The sequence below is a fragment of the Myotis lucifugus genome, unplaced genomic scaffold, assembly GCF_000147115.1.
Source record: "Myotis lucifugus unplaced genomic scaffold, Myoluc2.0 scaffold_319, whole genome shotgun sequence".
Lineage (NCBI taxonomy): Eukaryota > Metazoa > Chordata > Mammalia > Chiroptera > Vespertilionidae > Myotis > Myotis lucifugus.
The window spans coordinates 199,638-218,832 of record NW_005871367.1 but is presented as its reverse complement, the minus strand read 5'-3'; the positions used below and the strand labels follow the sequence as shown (position 1 = coordinate 218,832).

Sequence of the window (19,195 nt, the reverse complement as noted above, 5' to 3'; positions counted from 1 at the left end):
TAAAAAAGAACATCAATTGATCAGCTGCCTCCTGTATATACACACACACCCTCCGCCACTGGGGATTGAGCCTCCCATCCAGGCATGTGCCCTGACCGGGAATTGAACCGTGACCTCTGGTTCATAGGTCAACGCTCAACCACTGAGCCACACCGGCCTGGCTCAGTCTCTTAGTCTCCAAATGACAGTGACTGCCCTAGCCCTTTGGGACCCGTGCATCAAAGGCCGGTGCAGAGCACCTGCCTCAGGGGATAGCACATCCACATTTCCTGGCCCAGCTTCTGCCCCTGAGGATGGAGGGTGGAGCGTGCGATGTGCCCCTCTAGTCAGGATTTTAACGCAGCCTCACGTTGAAGGGTTCGTAACTTGGAAACCACCCAGGGAGCTTTCAGCAAATGCTGGCCAGAGCTGTGTGCTTTGATTCAGTGGGTCCACAGTGGGGCTTCCATCTGGGTCCTTTTAACAGAACTTCCCGCAGAGCCACCGTAGTCCTCCTGGCACCATTATACAAATTGGAGCGAAGTGCCCCCTCTGGTGGTCCAGAGCCTTCTGCCAGCTGCCGGGCTTGGAGAGAGCTGCCGGGGCTGGATTGGTTTCAGCCCCTTCTCCCCCTCAGCCAGGTCTCCTGCAGGGAACAGCCTGCTAAGCTGTGCAAGGCATCCCTGGCTCCCAGGTGGTGGAAGTGCTCATAAGGGTCTTGGTTGTTAATAACCTCTAAGGCTTTGGGGCAAAAATGAGCAAAGTACAACAGATCCTTCAATCACGTCACCTCACTCAACATTTCGTTATCTCGTTGATGAGAGAGTTTAGGAACTGAACTCTTGTTTATATCAGTTAGCCTGTGTTACAGTAGGTTTTGTTTTATGTTGTTTCACTGCAAGTGGACGACGTTACGGAGGACTTGCCTGGTGTGTTGGATTCACCTGGGCAGCCTGTAGCACAGAGTGCGGGACAGCCGCGAGCAGGGCTTTCACCAGAGGCTGTCCTGTGCTGGTCTGGGCAGGCGGAGGTGGGAGCGACCATTGTGGCAGCACGGAGAGAGAGGAGGGCGGGAGGGCGGGGCTCTGCTAAAAGAGGACATGGGTTCTTTCAGGAGAGTCCTGAGATGTGGGTGTGCCAATTGGAGAGAAGAGAGTAGAAGCAGCCACCCACTGAGATGGGCACCGTGAGCCCACAGCATGCGCAATGGAGACGCGCTTCAGGCGTGCCGCACCCGGGAGAGGGGTCTTCCTCCGCAGCCGGGGTGGGGGGTGGGGGAGGTCCATGGGTAGCTGCCTCCAACCTCCGTTCTCAGTCCACAGCTTTGCCACCCGCTGCTTGTGCAGAGGAGAGAGGACGGACGGGGAGGCTGCTGTCGATGCCCTGTGCTCCCTCCACCCTCCCTGGCAACCACCTGTGGCAGCTCCTCTGCAGGCGGAGGCCTGCCTGCATCTCTGCCCGGGGCTTTCTTGAGTGCTTAGCTGCATTCAAGCACCGAGGGGACTGGAAGCACCGGATAGTCGATGTCCCCCGATACCTCTCGACCAAGGAGAGGCGGGAGTTGAAGGGCAGTGCCCACCTTCCTCCCCAGTCAGCGGTGCACGTCCCCACTCCCTCAGGGAGGACCATCACCTTCCAGACAAACTACTTGCACCCCATTCTCGTCCCAGAGTCTGTCTGCCCACAGAAGGATCAAGTGAACGGGCGCGTCTCCACCTCCAGAAGAGTCTGCCCTCACATAGACACGAGCCCAGGGAGCATCAGCAGGGGACATAGTTTCCTGCAGGGCGGAGGGCATGAGGGAGGTGGTCTCCATGGTTGACGTCAGGTTACCTGTGTGGGTGGGCTCTGTGATGGAGAGCAGCGCTTCTCGCGTGGTCGTTTCGCAAGGGTTACCTGGAGCTCTTGTTAAAACACAGGCTCTCAGCATCTGCATCGATGCAAGCTCCCAGGCGGTGCTGATGCTATGGGACCAAGGGCCGAGCTTCAGTGATGGCAGCAAGACTGTTCACAAGTGGGTTTTGTGTGGGCAGGGGTCTGAGTGGGTTTGGAGATGGGATGGGACTCTCCACTGTGAGAACATTTCTAGTGTCGAGATTCCTGGCCAAGACGTTCATACCGGCCCCTCAGACACTTGACTCCCACACAACTTTGCGTCCAGACACCACCGGTGAATTGTCCTTATGCCACGACGGTACATTCTTTCCAGTCATTTCAGGCGAGGTCCCCGCCTTATTCTCTTCAGTCCGGCCTGTAGGGCAAAGGAAAAGCGTGATCAAAAACCAAAATAACTGGATTCATGAGATGGAATTCAACTTTGGACTCTTCGTTTGTTGATCAAGAATTTGCAGGCTCTGGGAAACACACTCTTTTAGAAGAGAACCTTCTTTTTAAATCTAAAAATAAGTTAGTTGCCTCCGTGTAACAGGAGGCAAAGCTTCCCTGGTGAAAATCCACTACTCGGGCCTTAGAAGGAAGGCAGGGCTTGCCGGGCTCTTCCCTTTGGGCTCCTTGGTTCGGGCTGGTTGGTTGGTTTTTATTTATTTGTTTGTGTAGATCCTCAAGTTCACATCCCTGTGGTCCCGAAGGGGGCGCACGCCAGCATTTGCGAAGGTGTTTCTATCTGGTTTATTTCACTTCGGGACAATGTGAAGATGCGCTCTGAGCAGGGTTGAGGAGGTGCGCCAGGGAGAGGCGTGTTGCAGGAATAAGACAGTTGATTCAAGTCGCCCCTGCTTCATATTGGTTTTAAAGTATAAGATTATTTTCACCTATTTTCAAGCTTTCAAGAGGGCTGTTTGGGAAACGTCCCCTGTCCCCACCTGGATCAGATCCCTGCTCCCCAGTGCCCCCACCGCCACCTCCCCAGTGCCCCTGCCCCCCCTCCCCCTCCCCACGGCCTGTGGTTGACCTGGGCTGTTTAAAGTGCACTCTCTCAGAGGCATAGAAGCAGGGAACAGACTTTCAAACCTCAGAGGGAAGGCGGGGGAGGGTGGCTGGGTGGGAAGAGATCCGCCAAAGAACTTGTGTGCGTAGATGCATAACCCATGGACACAGACAATAGGGTGGTGAAGGCCTAGGGTTAGAAGAAGTCCATGGGAGAGAAAGGGCGACATAATACTTTCAACAATATAGATTTTTTAAAAATTAAATAACTGAAGTGCCCTCTCTCGCTTCTAATGCTGGGGTTTGGAGGGAAGTTTGCTTTAACAGCGATGTGGTTTCTCTCTCCCCAACGCTCGTTTTCACCCCTGCTTGCTTCGCCTTTTCAAGCTTGGCTTGGAAAGAACACACCCAGAATAGTCTGGGCCTTTGCCTCCCAATGGCGGTTTTGACAAACTTTAGAAAAAGAACCTGCTCTGTAGCACTTTCTCCGCCCCGCTCCTCCACATCCCCCACATCCTCCACATCCCCCACACGGCTGGATTGTCACCTCTGGCTCCCGGACTGTGCACTTGCCAGCACCTAACCGGCAGAAGGTCTGTAACCACTGCCCAGCCTTGCCAGGCCACCAGCCGTCCTTGGCATCTGTGCTGGAGTCTGTGTGCTCCGGGTTCATGGGGTCTATGCTACCCACCGGGTCAGTCTCACTTCCGAGGGTTCCAGGGGACCCGGTTGTTCCTTGTTTGGTGTTCTCTCCCCCCACCCTGCCCCCCCACAACCCCTCTTACCCACTCTTCACTTGCCAGATAAGAAACCCCAGACAAGTAACACAACTTCTTTGTGTTCTGCTTCCCTTCTGAGTAGGGGCACATACAGCAGGCAACCGATCAATGTTTCTCTCTCACATCAATGTTTCTCCCTCCCTCCCTCTCCCTTCCTATCTCTCTAAAATCAATTTAAAGAAAACACACACATTTTTTTTAAAAAAGTTGCGACACTAATGCCAAAGTGCGTGCACTTTCTATGCTGCGAGCTCGTGTGCTTTTCCTCCCGGGTAGGACTGCGCGGGCCTTGTCCCAGAGGACTCCCGCCCTGAGAGCAGGACTGTTGATTCTGGTGAGGCTCAGGCTGACTCACCGCTCAGTCGGGCCAATGAAGTTTCTCCTAGGAGTTGACTCACTGGGCCAGGGTGTTGGGAGCCCCTGCTTACCTCTGACTCCTCGGTCGATTACGGAATCTGGCATAAAATGCTTCCAAAACTCAGCTGGATTCTCTGTTAACTGACTTAACACGGAGGCATCTCTGACCAGCTCCCAGGGGCCACCTGGAGGGCCTGGGGGAGGGGCGGGGGAGGGAGGGTCTTAGAGGAGCACCACCCGGCAGACAGACATGGAGCCATCGGGGTCATCTTCAGTTTGACAAACACGTGTGGGAAGTGGAAAAGGGGAAATCAAATTTCAGACGCGCCCTAACGCTGAGCATAAGCCCGGCACCAGACTTTGCTGCTCCCCAAAGAGCAGTGCGTTGGTGGTAGGATAAAGCCCCGCTCCACAGTGAAACCAAAGGCTGTGTGATGGGGAGGCAGGAGCCCGAGAGCCACGGAGGCCCCCAGCCTCATTATCTGATCCTTCCTGCCAACCACTGCACGCTGCACACAGGGCTGGAGCTCGGCTGCACTGGCCGCGCTCCTGGAGCCGGGACAGGTATGTCTGGAAAAGAGAGGGGCTGTGCCAAGGCAAGCAGCTGCCATGCCAGGCAGACCAGCCAGTGAGCTGCTTCCTGCCGTCCCTTCATCTGAATCCCTGATGAGCCAAGGCCCGGCCGTGTAATCAATGCAAACTCGGGGTCTCCTCAGCGCCCAGCTCCATGTCAGGCGCTGAGAAAACAGAGGTGCCCAAACCAAGCTTTCCATTATTAGGTCCTAAAAATGCTCATCGGGCCCAGCTGGCGTGGCTCAGTGGTTGAGTGTCGACCGATGAACCAGGAGGTCATGGTTCGGGGGCACGTGCCCCCGTTGCGGGCTCCATCCCCAGTGTGGGGCGTGCAGGAGGCAGCTGATCAATGGTTCTCTCTCATCATTGACGTTTCTATCTCTTTCCCTCTCCCTTCCTCTCCGAAATCAATGAAAACATATTTAAATAAATAAATAATAAAAAATGTTAATTGGTGGTTTCTGGATCCTGAGAGTAATGTGTTTTGGTTAAAAGCTGGGGGGAAAAATTTTTTTTGATTGAATCACATAATCTCCAGGGAGAAACCCTGATAGCGATGTACAGTATTGGATGTCCTTGTTAGCCAAAGAAAAGTGGGAATGAGGAAAAACCTGGTTCTGTGACTCTTCTTAAAATAGCGTCCAAAACTGCATAGTAAAAAATTTTTTAAGTTTTGATTGGACCTTTCCTTGAAAAACGAAACTAAAAATTGTGAAGATAAGTTTATATTATCCTCCATTTAACAGCTTTTGTAACATTGTGATTATAACTGTCAAGGGTATCTTTGACCCAAAGCCAGCGCTCACTTGCTTTATTAGCATCTGTAAAATACCAGTGCGTCCATTTCTGAAACAAAAGAAGGCACTGCGTGCTGGATGGGCAGCGTGTGGAGGTGAACATCCCTCCTGTGTCATAAAGTAGTATTTTCTTGGCTTTATAGTTTGCCTTTTTTTAAGCACAGTCCCCGAAAGGTCTTCTTTACAATGGTAGGGTTTGCCCAAGGGCTCCCTGGATACTTTTATTTAAATCCTCATCTTCGGAAGCAGCTTACTGAGTTATCATCCGGGGGAATTTGTGGTTTCTCCAGCAGGTAACTGACCCATCGCTGCCAGATCCAGGCTTATCAGTTTTCCAACACGACGTTCATTGATTTCATGGAAGTCTGGGTCTTTTTCAGCAAGGGTGTAGTTTTATGCGGTGGTACATTTGCCCTGTACGTGAATTGGGTGATCAGATGTCTACACTGGCTGGCAGGCAGGGACACGGGAGAGACAGCTCGTTCACTGGCCCGCATTCCCGACGGCTGAGAGCTGTAATCCTGAGTTTTACAACAACGCTAAAGTCAAGTTCTCCAGGGACATGGCAGGCACCAGAGCCAAGGAGAAGCCTGGTCCCTGGATCGCCCCCATATACCTCCTGGTGGGCACCAGGTGCCTGGCAGAGGTAAGACACAACCCCCAAAGCAGGGGGACAGCTGAGTTTTGTCACTTCTCCCAGACTCATTTTTTTAAGCTTCTCTGGGTCTCTCTGTGCCTACAGCGTGCCCACCTAACTACTAGCGGGGTACGTGGCTCCTTCCCTACCCTGGTATTTAAGGTTATACCTGGGCCTGATCTGAAACCAGAACAAAGTGGGTGCAGATGCTTCTTCGAGGGCAAGAACTCCCCTGATGGGGGAGCCATACAGGTTTTATAAGAGACAATTAAGAAAGTTTCCTCTTGCCCTGACCAGTTTGGCTCAGTGGATAGAGCGTCGGCCTGCGGACTGAGGGGTCCCAGGTTCAATTCCAGTCAAGGGTATGTACCTTGGTTGCGGGCACATTCCCAGTAGGGGGTGTGCAGGAGGCAGCTGATCGATGGTGTTTCTCTCTCATCAATGTTTCTACCTCTCTATCCCTCTCCTTTTAAAATATATATATTTTTTAAAGTTTCCTCTTGGCTAGTATGGATTTAAACGAGCGATCTTAGCAGGTGAGTGTCGCCTCTCCCCACCTGGTAGCACATGCCCAGCGCGTTCCAGTGGCTCTCATTCCCAAGCTGCGTCTGTAACGTGTATTCTCTGAGGTCAGATTCATCAGAGGCGGAACCTGAGATGGGGATTCCTGCCGGTGATTTATTGGGGTAATGCTCTTGGGAGAAGAGAAATAACGGGCAAAGGAAGGAGCCAAACGGGTCTGTACACTTGGCCGGCCGGAGTCTGCCTGGCCAGTTCCCGCAGGGACTCTGGATCATGAGTTGCACGACACAGCTGGTCCCACCTGGAGGCGGGGGGGCGGCCTTTTGCACCGTGTCAGTCAGAGGCGGCAGAATGCTTGTGGGGGAGGGTGTCATAACCTCCCAGACAGAACTGTAGTCGGAGAGCAGGGCTTAGAATGAAAGAGCCTTTTGGTCAGGGCGGCTCCGGTAGCCACAGGGCGCTGGACTGGCGCTGACAGGTGGCAGGAGGGTGCTCCATGGCAACCAGTCTGCAGCCTCATCCAGGGGCAGGAGCCAGCCGCTGAGCGCGCTCATTCCTAGAGATGTCTTTGCTTTTCGCCCTTTCTGCTCATCGCCACCAAGATCCATCTAAAATTCTGTAATTTCTATTCGACTGCGAGGAAGAGAGACTCGGACGAGTACAGCCAATGCTGGTTTAAAGGTTATGTTCTCGTATTTTGGAATTAGCAGGAATGAGGTCATTCAGCAGCTCTTGACTAATCCGGAGCCGCCTCAGGCAAAGCTAAGCAAACCGAGGTCCCGTCAAGTTCCAGCGTAAATGTTTGGAGGCGCAGTCACTGCTTCACACACACATGCACACGCTGAAGACGTCTTCGGGGCAGCACATCGTCAGAGCAGACAGGCCTTCGACTTACATTGAAAACCTCTCTCCTGGCGAGCGCTGGAGCGTCACAGAAGGCGTCTGGAGGGGTTGAGTAATCACGTAATTTATATTTATGCCGGGACGCTCTTGAGAGTAATTACACCCAGATGACAGACATGAACCAGGACTGTCCCAGGGAGACCGAGAGCGAAGGTCACCCTGGACTGGGCTTGCTGCCTCTGAGGCCCACAAGCCAATTAGCTGGAATTTAGAGGAGCTTTTAGTTGGGCCCGTTGTGGGCACTGCTTCTGGGGTGAGGAGCATGAGGAAGAGGATGGTGACCAAAGGCCACCCACGGGGAACCATCAGACCCGTCTTTGGGATACGCAGGTCTTGAGACAACATTTGAGAAATTACTCTCTGGTTTTTCTTATTGAAATTGCCAACACACGTCCCCTGGGTGCCGAGGGCAGCCCCTCGCACTGCCATGTAAATGTCTGCTTCTCTGCTGGGAGGACGTCCCCTTCTAGTCCCCGAGCTCTTCAAGTTCAAGGACTGACATCCGTCACGATCCTGGTAGCGGATAGGATGGCTCAGCTCCCCAGGGATGCTCAGGGCCCATTCTGAACCCTGCACCGTAACCATATTCTGTATGTGAACCCACCACCCCGAGTGTTTGGGGGCCGGGACGGGTGAAGAAAACCTTGGAGTAGGGCCGAGGAACAGCCTCCACAGAGTGTGGAAATGGTCCCGGCCGGGTCAGGGTGTTTGTAGAACAGCAATGTAGGTGCTCCGTGGGGCAGGGGGACAGTGACAGGAATATGGGTCCAAATGGGTTTAAGCTCCATTCTGTTTGCAGTGGAGAGAGGCATGTTTTAAGAAGGCCCCTCGAGCAGCCGGTAGGATGGACCAACGAAAGGAAAGCCCCTGGCAGTGGCTCCCAAGCACCGTGCAGCAGGCTCACCCACGTTATCACTTAACATTCATGGAACATGCTTTTCCCAGGCCCCACTGTCTCGGAATCTACTCAGTTGTCCACGCAGAGGCGACTGGGATGGAACCCGGGAATCTGTATTTTTAAAGATGCTCCCAAGCGGATTCTAACGCACGGGGTCCCGAGTCCGTGGGAGAAACGCTCGCCAAGGTCCCTGAGAGCCATTAGAAAACGTATAATCCCCGACGTCGGTAATCCCCAAGATTGGATGCTAAAGAGATAGAGTTGCCTTTGCTATTTCTGTGTCTCCTGTTTTTCACTTCACTGTATTTTGGAGGGATTTTTGTTTCGTTGCTATTTTTTTTTTAAGTTTTATTGCTGTTTAACAAACAGACCAAATTGCACAAATCATTAAGTGCCCAGCTCATCGAATTTCACAACGATCACACCCAGGAATATTCCCAGCACCCACGCAGCCCCTTCCACTTACTGCCTCCCCGGTTGCTATCTTGACTTCTAAGCCCATGGATTGGTTATCTTTTAGCATTTGTACTTTTTGTGTGTTTGATAATGTTCTTGATATATAAGTATGGCAGTATAGGTTTATAATTTATAACTGAATAGGTCTGTTATAGTAAGTGCTCACTTTTTTCCCCCTGATTGGACACAACAGGAAATGTTGGTCGTACTTGTCTAAAGGCCTGGAACAGCTGGTCTGAGCTGAGGAGGGGGGTCTGGGAAACTGGAGCAGGAAGCACGGGCATTTCAGAGCTGGATCCACAGGGATTGGTTCCTTTTGTCCATTGGTTCCTTTTGTCAATTGGTTCCATTGTGTGGAACAGGGAAGGAGACAGGTTTTAGCATGACCTTGGGGAGGTCACACGGCCCCATTGAATTTCAGTGTCCAGCTTCTGGACCCTCAGCAAGTGCTAGTTCTGCCCTGTGTCTCCCCTTCTCCAAAATCTGCAAACATACCAACTCCCCTTGGGAGTCCTGATTTGCTGCAGTGACCTGGAGAAGCAGGGAGGGTATGGAGAGCCTCCTGGCTTTCCTCTGGACTTGGTTGGAAACCATGTGTTCCAGTGGGAAAAGCGGCTCCCTGTGCCCTCCCCTGGTTCTCCGGCCGCCACATGAAGAGTCCATGGCGGTTGGGCTAACCTGTCCTTGCCCTTGACCCACCCCAGGGAGGCTTGTAGGGGAGCAGGTCAGCTCTTCTCACTTCTCTGGCTGTCGAAAGAATCCCTATATTTTCGTGGGTGTCATTTTCTTAGAGTTTGACTTTCCTACACCAGCAAGGTCTTGAAAGGCAGGATTAGGGCCTGGGCTTAGGAGAAAGGGGCCAGAAAGACAACGGGGCTGCCTTTTCATCCAAAGCAGAGGAGGTGTCCAGCTCACATGTGGCCCCATCCCGTGTCCCAGGAGAGCACGGGGGTTCAGAGCCCATGTGTTAGCGGAGAATGAAGAGTGGTTCTGTCCCCTGCACCTGTCCTCCCAGGGAACCAACGGAAGGGTGGGCACCTGGGACTCGTGCTGGTCAGCGGCTCCTCGTCCCCCCCGCCCACAGCCCACAATGGCTGTTGTCTGGGAACTAAAGACGGACCCTGTCTGCCGAAGTCTCCATCTGCCTCCCCGAGGCCATGTCCACATCTGTCTTGTGCAGCCGGCCCATCTGTTGGTGTTTTTCTCTCTTTCAGGAGGAAATGGGCATTTCCTGTGAACTGCTGGAATCGGACTTCCTCAAATGCAGCGTGGGATTCCCTTTCATGAGGTCCAAGTCGAAGGTAAGGGGCGGAGTGGGGCACTTCACCAGCCCCTGACTCCGCCAGCTGCCTCCTCCGGGGTTTCCTCCTGCAGGAGCTGGGGTATGGTAACCCTCTTGTCCATGGCAGTCTACTCCAGAGGGGCCATGGTCACGTGGTCTTTCTCTTTGACCCACATGATATGCCCCAAATGTGAGAGACACAGCATGGTCTTAGCAGTTTGGCAGGCAGCATCTGGTTGGCCTCCTTGAAATGATTTTTTTTCTGGGACATTGCAGCCACTTTGAGACCCAGAGGCAACATTGGAGACGATGTGGGTGGTCTGGTCTAGTGACCCACAGTCCTGACTCCCCTGGGCCCTCACAGTTTTCTTAATAGACTTCTTAAAATGCTTAAAACATAAATAATTGTATTGCACTTCACTTTTTTAAGTAAAAGAAATGACAGCCATTTAGATATTTATAAGGAGCCGCATTTTCTAAGCTCAAGCAATACCATGGCACAGCATATTCAGACACTCACGGGGCATTCTCACATGAGCCATCATTATAAGGAGATGCAGAAAGGCATACATAGAAGATGCGATTTTTGGAGACAAAACTAGAATTTAAAAGACCAGGTCTGCCTTACGAAATGGAAGCTATGTTTCCTGCTGTGATTTGAAGAAAAGGTCATCTTCCTTTGTCTACCTCTCCCCCCCTAGAATAAATGAAAGCTTGACCCTTCTCTCCTACCTATGTCATAGAATCAAATCATTTTAATTCCTAAGACTTTCTGGCCCCAGTACATGGTAGCTGTTTAGTAAACCAATTTTGGAAATGTTCTAGTGAGAAAGATTTGCTTATTTCTTTAAAATCATTGAACCCATCGGCCTCATTGGAAGAACCTGCTCCAAAAGTCTGTAACTCTTACCAATACATCCGTGATTGCTGAGCCTTTTTGTGGTTCTCTTTCTCAGCTGCCCACATGCATCCCAGGAGGAGGGAAATGTGAAGGTGGCTGGTCTTAGAAAAGGGGTTACTAGTAGCTGGAAGAATAGAGGCCACATTCTGTTAGACTCTAAGTCGGATGAGGAAGGAGCACCCTGAACCGTGGAAATCAATATAATGGCCCAATGTCCAATAGTAATGTATGTGGCACATCACTCACAAATTTAATGGAAATCTATTGAGCAATAGAAAACAGACAATTGGAAGATTTTTTTCACAGTTGCCAATTTATTGTGAAATTCAGTCTACATCCCAAATCAAACCCAAGGTGTGCCTTCCTAGTTTTACTCTAAAGATTACCTTTAAAGGAGAATTGATATCTCTATCACAAGTAGACCCAGGATCACTTGCCATAAAGAGAAGGTCATCATAAAAATGAAAACAAGGTGATATGGAAATCTGGGGCATTAAATTTTGTCAAAATTCATTAATTTTCAAAATAGTTATGGAACCAACAGAAGTATGAACGTTGGAATATTGACTTTTTTCCCTACGTGGGGATGCACTGCCATCCTCCCACATACAGAGGTTAAGACCTGTGGCAAGGGTAAACATAGAGTCAGGGATCTGGGGGAAAGTCCCTGGAAAAAGCTCAAGAAGTGACTCGGCAGGAACACGGGCTCCCTCTGTCCACAGCCTGGCTTGCCCTTCCTGATCCCACAGACCCTGTGGTCACTGGGCTCCAGACCATCAGCCAAGAAGCATCATGACTGCACAGCTGGCTTACTCTGCTTAGCTGTGTCTCTGACCTGTTCTCCCAGGCCTCCGTCTCTGATTTTGGCTTCTTGCCCAGGTCTTTTGCTTCTCACCTCACCTTGATGTCCAGTGTGTTCACATCTCCTGCCAGTTCTGACTCTTTGCTGGGATGAGACCCTTGACTTTCCTTCCTTTGTGTCGTCCAGCTTTGCTTCCTGTCCTGACCCCTGTCAGCTGACAAGTCCCACAGCAGCACAAATGTCTGTCTAGATAGGGATGCTCAGTGGCCACTGTAGATGATGGTCCCATGTAACCGTCCAAGGTCCGGTCCCTTCAGGCAGCATTCAGTTTAGTTACTAGTGGTTCTCAATCTTCCTAATGCCACGACCCTTTAATACAGTTCCTCATGTTGTGGTGACCCCCAACCATAAAATTATTTTCGTTGCTACTTCATAACTGTAATGTTGCTACTGTTATGAATCGTAATGTAAATATCTGATATGCTATATGTGTTTTCCGATGGTCGCGACCCACAGGTTGAGCCCAGTCTTGCAATGTTAGACCATAGCCTAGAATTAGTCATCAAGGAACCTAACCATTTAGATACTAAATAGGTCATAGACTCACAGAGCTTAAAAGGAATTTAAGAATCATTTTGTCCACCCTCTTCTTTTTATTGAAATGCAAATAAGTTAAGTGTCTTGGCGATGATCACATCATCAGTTTGTGATAGAGCCTGGTTCTCTAACCCCAACCCAAGAGTTCCTCCCACATTTCTACACATGCCTGATATATACATATGTGTGTGTGTAATGTATGTGCATGTGTGTGTGCGTGTGTATATATACAGATAGATAGATAGATAGATAGATAGATAGATAGATAGATAGATGATAGATAGATTGATTGTGAAAAGCATGTGCTTAGGGCAGTGTTCCCCAAATCACAGGATGCTTACCACTGGCGGTACCTGAGATGATTTTAGGTGATATATGGACATAGCACTAAACAACATGGACTCTTACAGTGAGAAAGTTATTACCTTTCAACGCTTTTTCAGTTCTGACCACATCCAGGATAAGGTCTACAATAGTGTAGCATACCTTTAGCACCTTGCTGTCACTTATTTATCTCCCTCTACCAAAATAGAGGAGACCTTAGCCTCGGAGCCTTCAGCAGGCAACAAAAGTCAGCATTGCTTTGTGTTCATTACACCTATTTGATGACTACCTTCTCTTTTGGGCAAGTGATCTTGGATTCCCGTCGGTGGTCGTGGTATACATTTTCCTTTGAAAATAGTCTTTAGACAAAGTGAGTGAGGTAATAAAAATATGAAGTAAATATCACAGGTGATAGGGTATGCAGATGTGGCCAAAAATTGGGAACATGGTGTGTGAGTGAAATTTAGAAAGTCCTGGTTTAAGAGACAAACATATCACTTCCTAAAGAGAATCTCTGTTGTTGAAAAGGACCGTGTGCCTCTTGGCAGAGTGTTTTTTACTGTTAAAGCTGTGTCTCAGGCTGATGATCAAAAAGATATGCATACAACCCTGGCCAGTGTGGCTCAGTTGGTTGAGCATTGTCCAATGTACTGAAAGATCACTGGTTTGATTCCCGGTCAGGGCACATACCCAAGTTCTGAGTCCAACCCCTGGTTGGGGTGGGTATGGGAAGCAATCGATCTCTGTTTCTCTCTTATCTCTCTCTCTTTCCCTCCTTCCCTCTCTCTCTAAAATAAATAAAAACATTAATAAAATATATGTGCATGCAAATAAAGCTTGAGTTTCCAGGGGCCATAAGTGGGGAAGGTTGTAGCTAACAGTTCCATTTGGAATGACTGTTGATGCCAAATGCCTCTCTTCTAGTATGAATTCAGCGTCATCTTTGATACGAGCCATCTGTCTGGAGAAGAAGAAGTTCTCAGCTTCATCATTACTGCTCAGAGGTAAGAGGGATTTCAACTTTGTTTTCCAAAGGTAAGTACTGCTGGAACCCGAAAAGACGAAGTTCTGGCCGTGCTGCGATGATGCCCAGGATGCTGAGGAGGAGGAGGAAATGGTTATGCTGTGATGAAGCCCCAAAGCGCTGGTGGAACCAGATCTGGGCCGGGGGGAAGGGCAGGAGGGGTTCTTGTCTAGTTCTGCTTGCACAGCTACCCTGTCCTTGGAGGACATCTAGGAGGGTCCTATGCATTCTCAGGTCACTCTTGGGTGATGCAAAGTCCTGCAGTCACTTCAGGTCTCCAAGCAAGTTCCCAAATCCATGACAACAGTGTGGAGGGACACTTGCCTTGGGGGCGCCATCTTGCTCTTACTGGCCCTCTCCCCTTTTCCTGGGCAGCTTCTGAGCCCTCCAGGCTCACAGCAGGGCTTGTGGGACAGGCAAGGCCTAGGGTAACAGGTGCTGTGAGCGCTCACTGGGCTCTGCAGGTGTTCAAAGCTGACTCTTACCCTTTGGAAAAGGGAAAACCCAGCCCAACCTCAGCCTGTAGGTGGCCAGAGATACCTTCCGCTTCTGCTGCTGAGTCTGCCCTCTGGGACGCCTTTTCACTCGGCAGATGTCTATCAAGCAAATATTTACCAAATATTAAGCTACTGTTTACCACATACAGCGCTAACTTACTAGATTCAAGAACACCTCCTTCTGTATAGCATGGGGAGACCCCCTAGCATCGGTAGCTTAACTATTAAAGATCAGATCTCCTAATTCTTTGAATCACAACTGTTAAGGAAGCTGTATTACCTGTTGCATACACAGCCGAATATTTCCAGACTTTGGTGCCGATCTGGTCTGACTGCCCCCGAGGGCACCCACAGCCCTCCACTTCCTGCCCTGGCGGAAAGCTCCTTAAAGCTCCTTATCTTGAAAGCTAGGATCCCGCCTTCTTCCTGTCACCACCCTTTGAAGGCCTCTTGCCCACGTGTGGATTCAGGAGGACACAATGTTGAGAGTAAACAGTTTCTCAAGAGCTCCCCTCTCAGCAGCCGCGCTTTGCCGCCCGCGGGGAAGCGTCCCAAGTCACGCGCTTGCAGGATGACTGGAAGCCTTTTGATGTCTGGCCTCTTTATCTCAACTTGTCAACTTAGCTCCGTCTGGAGCAGGCCCCTGGTGACAGACGACACTGCTGGGCCGGAGCTGCCAGCGGCCACAGGTGGCTGGACAAATGGCAGGGCAAGGGGTGGCGCTTCCAGCAGGAACTGATTCCGCAGACCTGGCAGGATGCTGGGGGAGGAGGGGCAGGCCCAGGGTTGCCACCCCATCCATCCGTGCGTGCGGGTCTCCTCTCTGGTCTGCCCATAGCAGTGACCCTCCGGCTTTCATTGCCCCGGGAAGGAAGGGCAAGGAAGTGAGGCACCTGCTGCTGCGTTTGCAAAGGGTGGTGGTTGCCCTCTGAGCGATGGGTGTCACCCCATAGGCGGAAGACAGATGAGGAGTCTGGGGTCAGGGTCGGGAGCGTCATTGTTTCAGAACAATAGGGGAGAGAGGGAGAGGGGATGTGAGCGCTATTTAAGTAGTGTTGCATTCAGCACTTGCTGGGTGGGAGAGGAAGGCAGTGGGGGAGCGGGAGGGCAGGGGGGAGGGGGAGGGGAGGCGGGAACTCTGCACATGGGCAGGGAACGGTGTGATGGGAGAAGTGCACGAACCTCAGCGGGTCTGGGAGACTCATGTCCACCCTGGAGGGTGAACTTGGCTTGCTGCCGGAGCCCCATACTCACGCCATGTGATAGAAACAACCATAAATGCCAGGTCCAGCGACATGCACCCAACAGCCATGCCTTTGACCAAGGTGGTCACTTCCCTGGAATAATCATCGCGATTCATATTTGAGATTTAATTAAATAGCAAAGGGGAACTAGGTCTTCTCTCGTCTTTTCCTCCTCTTCCTTCTTCCCCTTTCTCCCCCCAAACCTCCAGCCCTAGGATCAGGCAAGGGGATCCCAGTGGAAAAGCCCTGCTTGGGAAAGAGTCGGGCTGACCTGGTTTGCTTTGGGTCCCTGGGGCCGTTACCCAGTCTCTCTGCTCCTTACCTGTCCCAGGTGGGGAGTCCCTGGCACAGCAGCCACACAGCTGCTGCTCCCTTGCTTTTGCCTTTCCAGGATGACCTCACAAGAATCCCAGTCCCGTGTTTTCTCACCCCAAAGGGGATGCCTGTCTGTGGACACACTGTAGCCTCAAGCCCACAGCGGGAGCTCCCAGACCATTGCTGGTGACGGGGTTGGTTGGGGCCCCTCTCCTGGGCTTGCCTGTTCATGGAAAAAGGGCGCCGCCTCCAGGTGGGAAACGGCTGTGAAGTCTGGCACGTCCCTTCCTGGCTGCGGTGCCCTAACCTTGCTGGTCCGCTCTTCCTGGAACAAGCACCCATAGCAGTACTCACACTGCCAGTGCCCATCCATACCCCTCGGCACTCACCTGCTCCCGGCACCCGCCACCTGCCTGAGGCTTCCTCTTTCCGGAGCCCACTCACCTGTGAGCACAGGGAGGTGCCAGGGAGTTAATGGCCCCACTCCCCCTCCCCCAGCAGCAGCCGGTCTCAGGAGTCAGTGCAGGACCAGGGCCCAGCTCCCTGCCCTCCGCTGGGAAGACTGCCTCCCGGAGTTCCCCAGCCAGACCCACAGCCCTCACCTCCTGGGTCACATGCCTTCATTGTCTTCCTCCCCTGCCTTGTCTCTCTTCTCCACTCGTGTTTCCCGGGGTCCGTTCCCCACATCTTTGTGAGGGGAACACAACCGAGACAATAGGGTGCCCTGTGGCTCTGTACAGGGCCCAGAAACAGAGCTGAGGACGCATCAGGTGCAGAGCGGCCCTGGGGGGATGTAGATTGAGCTCTGCTACGGAGCACACGAGGCTGCTGCCCGAGGCCCGGTGCTGACCGCGTCCACTCTGCTCTTCCCGCACAGCGGCAACACGGAGCGCTCCGAGTCCCTGCACGACAACACCCTCACGCTGATGGTGCCGCTGATGCACGAAGTGGACACGTCCATCACGGGGTGAGTAGCCCAGGCCTGGGTGGCCAGATCACAGAGGTGCTTTGCAGGGGACACTGTGCCTGTCTTGAATTTGCACCTGTAGCCTGGAGTCAGTGGCCCTGCCACCTCCAGTCTCCCCCGCTCTGAAATGCAGGGTGAAGGCTCAGCTCCAGGGACTCATGCCCTCCTCCCTCCTCATTTTCCCCTCTTTCCCCACCACCCACCCACCCACCAGGTAGGTAACGCAAGAAGCTTGACGACAAGTTTAAGGCCCTTCATTTCTTTGAATGTCCTGTCCACCTCTTTATGCAGTATCCCAGCATCCACCCCTCCAGAGTGCCTCGTGGTAGCAGGCGGCATGGTTCCTGGGACTAACATCTCAGCCAGCGGCTGCGGGGCCAGCCAGAGGCTGCAGCCAGTGCTGTCCCAGTGCCTGGCTGGCTCGCAGTAGTGCTGGCTTTGTGTCTCTGTTAACCCCTCCTGCAGAGCCGGCAGCTCTGCCCAATGTCTGCTGGTCTGGAGTGGGCAGGGGACCCTCAGGATGGGCCCACCCCCCTGGCGGGGGGAGGCCATGCCATCCGTGTGCTGCTGGCACTGCTGGAAAGCAGGCCTGTGGCCCCAAAACAGCCCTGTCAATTACCAGCCAAAGCCCAGGCCTGGGAAGTGAGAACCCACTTCCTGTTTCAGGCTTCAGGTAACAGAGCACATAACCTCATGGATGGTGGGGAAAGCATTTGCATAATCATTTGGATCAAATGAGGATCCATGGAACCCTGTCCCCAATGCAAGCTGACCTTCTGGAAGTTCAGGGTTTCTCTCTTTTCAGTTTTCAAGTGCTCTGGGCCCCGGTGGCCAGCAGTAGAAACGCTAATGCGGCGCAGAAGGAGCCATCACCGCCATAGCGCACGCTGCCGGGTGCCCGGGAATGGGCAGGCCCGCGCTCCTGGCATGTTTCATCATGGGCTTCAGGCTTGAGGCACTGGTGGGATATATTTGCTCATTAGCGTGTAGATTTGCCTTTGTTCACGGCTCTGTATTTATCCAGGTAGTTTATTTACTTGTTTCATCAGAGGCACGGTGAGAATGTGCCCTGAACCCAGCCCTGTCCCCGGGGACCACAGAGAAAACACTGGCTCCCTTGATCCTGTTGTCTGATCCTGCTGTCGGGCCCTGGGCGGCCTCACCGGGAGGTGCGAACAGCCTCAGATGAAGCCATCGGTTAAACACATGGGTCAACCTCTGATCCCTCCAGGACCACAAAACAGGGCGAGCACAGGAACCAGTCCTGCCATTGGATAAGACATTTCTAAAGGAATGCACTTAAGTTGAAAATAGATGCATGGCTGTCCATGCAGACTTGGTACCCCAGACCTTACCTTGTTGGTGTTTAGGCCAGTGAGCAGCTTCTAGAATCTCATCTAGAACCCATTATTGGTCTGGAAATTTGAGTGACTCTAGGCTTCGTCTCATCTCGGACGTGTTGATACGGGCAGCGTGGAAAGCATGCTGCAAACTGAGCTTGCATGCTTCGTCACAACTCACACAGCCCCTGTGAGAAATCGGAAGAAAAATGCTGTCATCGAACAGCCTCCACTTTCAAGGCTGAATTTCTGATAATTTTGAATAGTTTGACACATTTACATTTTTTAAATGAATCTGTCACTGGGTGGAGTTTAGGATGCCAAATCTATAATTCACTTACGTTTATTTCCTAAAAGCTTGCCATGATCTTTCTCACTTTACAGGAAGTTTTCCAGGGACAAAACAGAACATGAATAATTTTGTAATCCAGTGTGTTTTTTTAAACCTGAAGTCAAAGCTACCAGAGCCTTCCTCATCATTTTAGAAATATAATCCCAGGACATACTTACATATGCAGCTTGTTGATTTGACCTACGGTGAGAAGTCACTGTTGGAAACGTCTGCTTAGAAAGCAGACGTCTGGCCGTGTCCATGAACGGGAGAGAGAAGTGCCAAGTCCAGAAGGAGAGCAATTGCTGGAAGGCACCAGGGACAGCCAGGTTCCCAAGCCAGATGGCTGGGTTCTCAGGACAGGGGTGACCTTGGGCGGCGTGACCACGGGCTGGGATGATGGATGTCGTGGTTTCCTCTTTCAGAATCGTGTCTCCAACCTCCTTTGTGTACGGCGAGTCTGTGGCCGCGGCCAACTTCATTCAGCTGGAGGACCTGCCGTGTCACTTCCAGCCCCTCAACGTCACCCTTCAGGTACCCACCCTTACAGACCGGCTCTGTCACGGGGACCCACGGGAGGGCCCCTGGGATGTATCCGCCGACAGGCAACTTGAGGGCCAGGCTCTTTCCAGGAGGCACCATTCCCAGCCTGGTGGGCTGGAGTGTGGTGTATGTGCGTTCGTGTTTTCTGCGAGCTCACACGGAATTCCTGCCTTCCCTGGCTGGTGCTCTGCTGTGTAGACCCCTTGCTTTCAACACTTTGAGGAAGATGTGCATGTGACAC

At 52.0% G+C, this 19,195-nt stretch overlaps 1 protein-coding gene across 1 annotated transcript in view; it reads left to right on the top strand.

Moving 5' to 3' along the window:
- The window catches only part of ITGA9 (integrin subunit alpha 9), a 250,599-nt gene that overhangs the window by 177,521 nt on the left and 53,883 nt on the right, over positions 1 to 19,195 (top strand). Inside the window, exons 19-22 of the mRNA XM_023764184.1 lie at positions 10,002 to 10,088; positions 13,618 to 13,697; positions 16,651 to 16,740; positions 18,837 to 18,945. Coding sequence (XP_023619952.1) covers positions 10,002 to 10,088; positions 13,618 to 13,697; positions 16,651 to 16,740; positions 18,837 to 18,945 — 366 coding nt within the window. The remainder of the gene's footprint in view (positions 1 to 10,001; positions 10,089 to 13,617; positions 13,698 to 16,650; positions 16,741 to 18,836; positions 18,946 to 19,195) is intronic.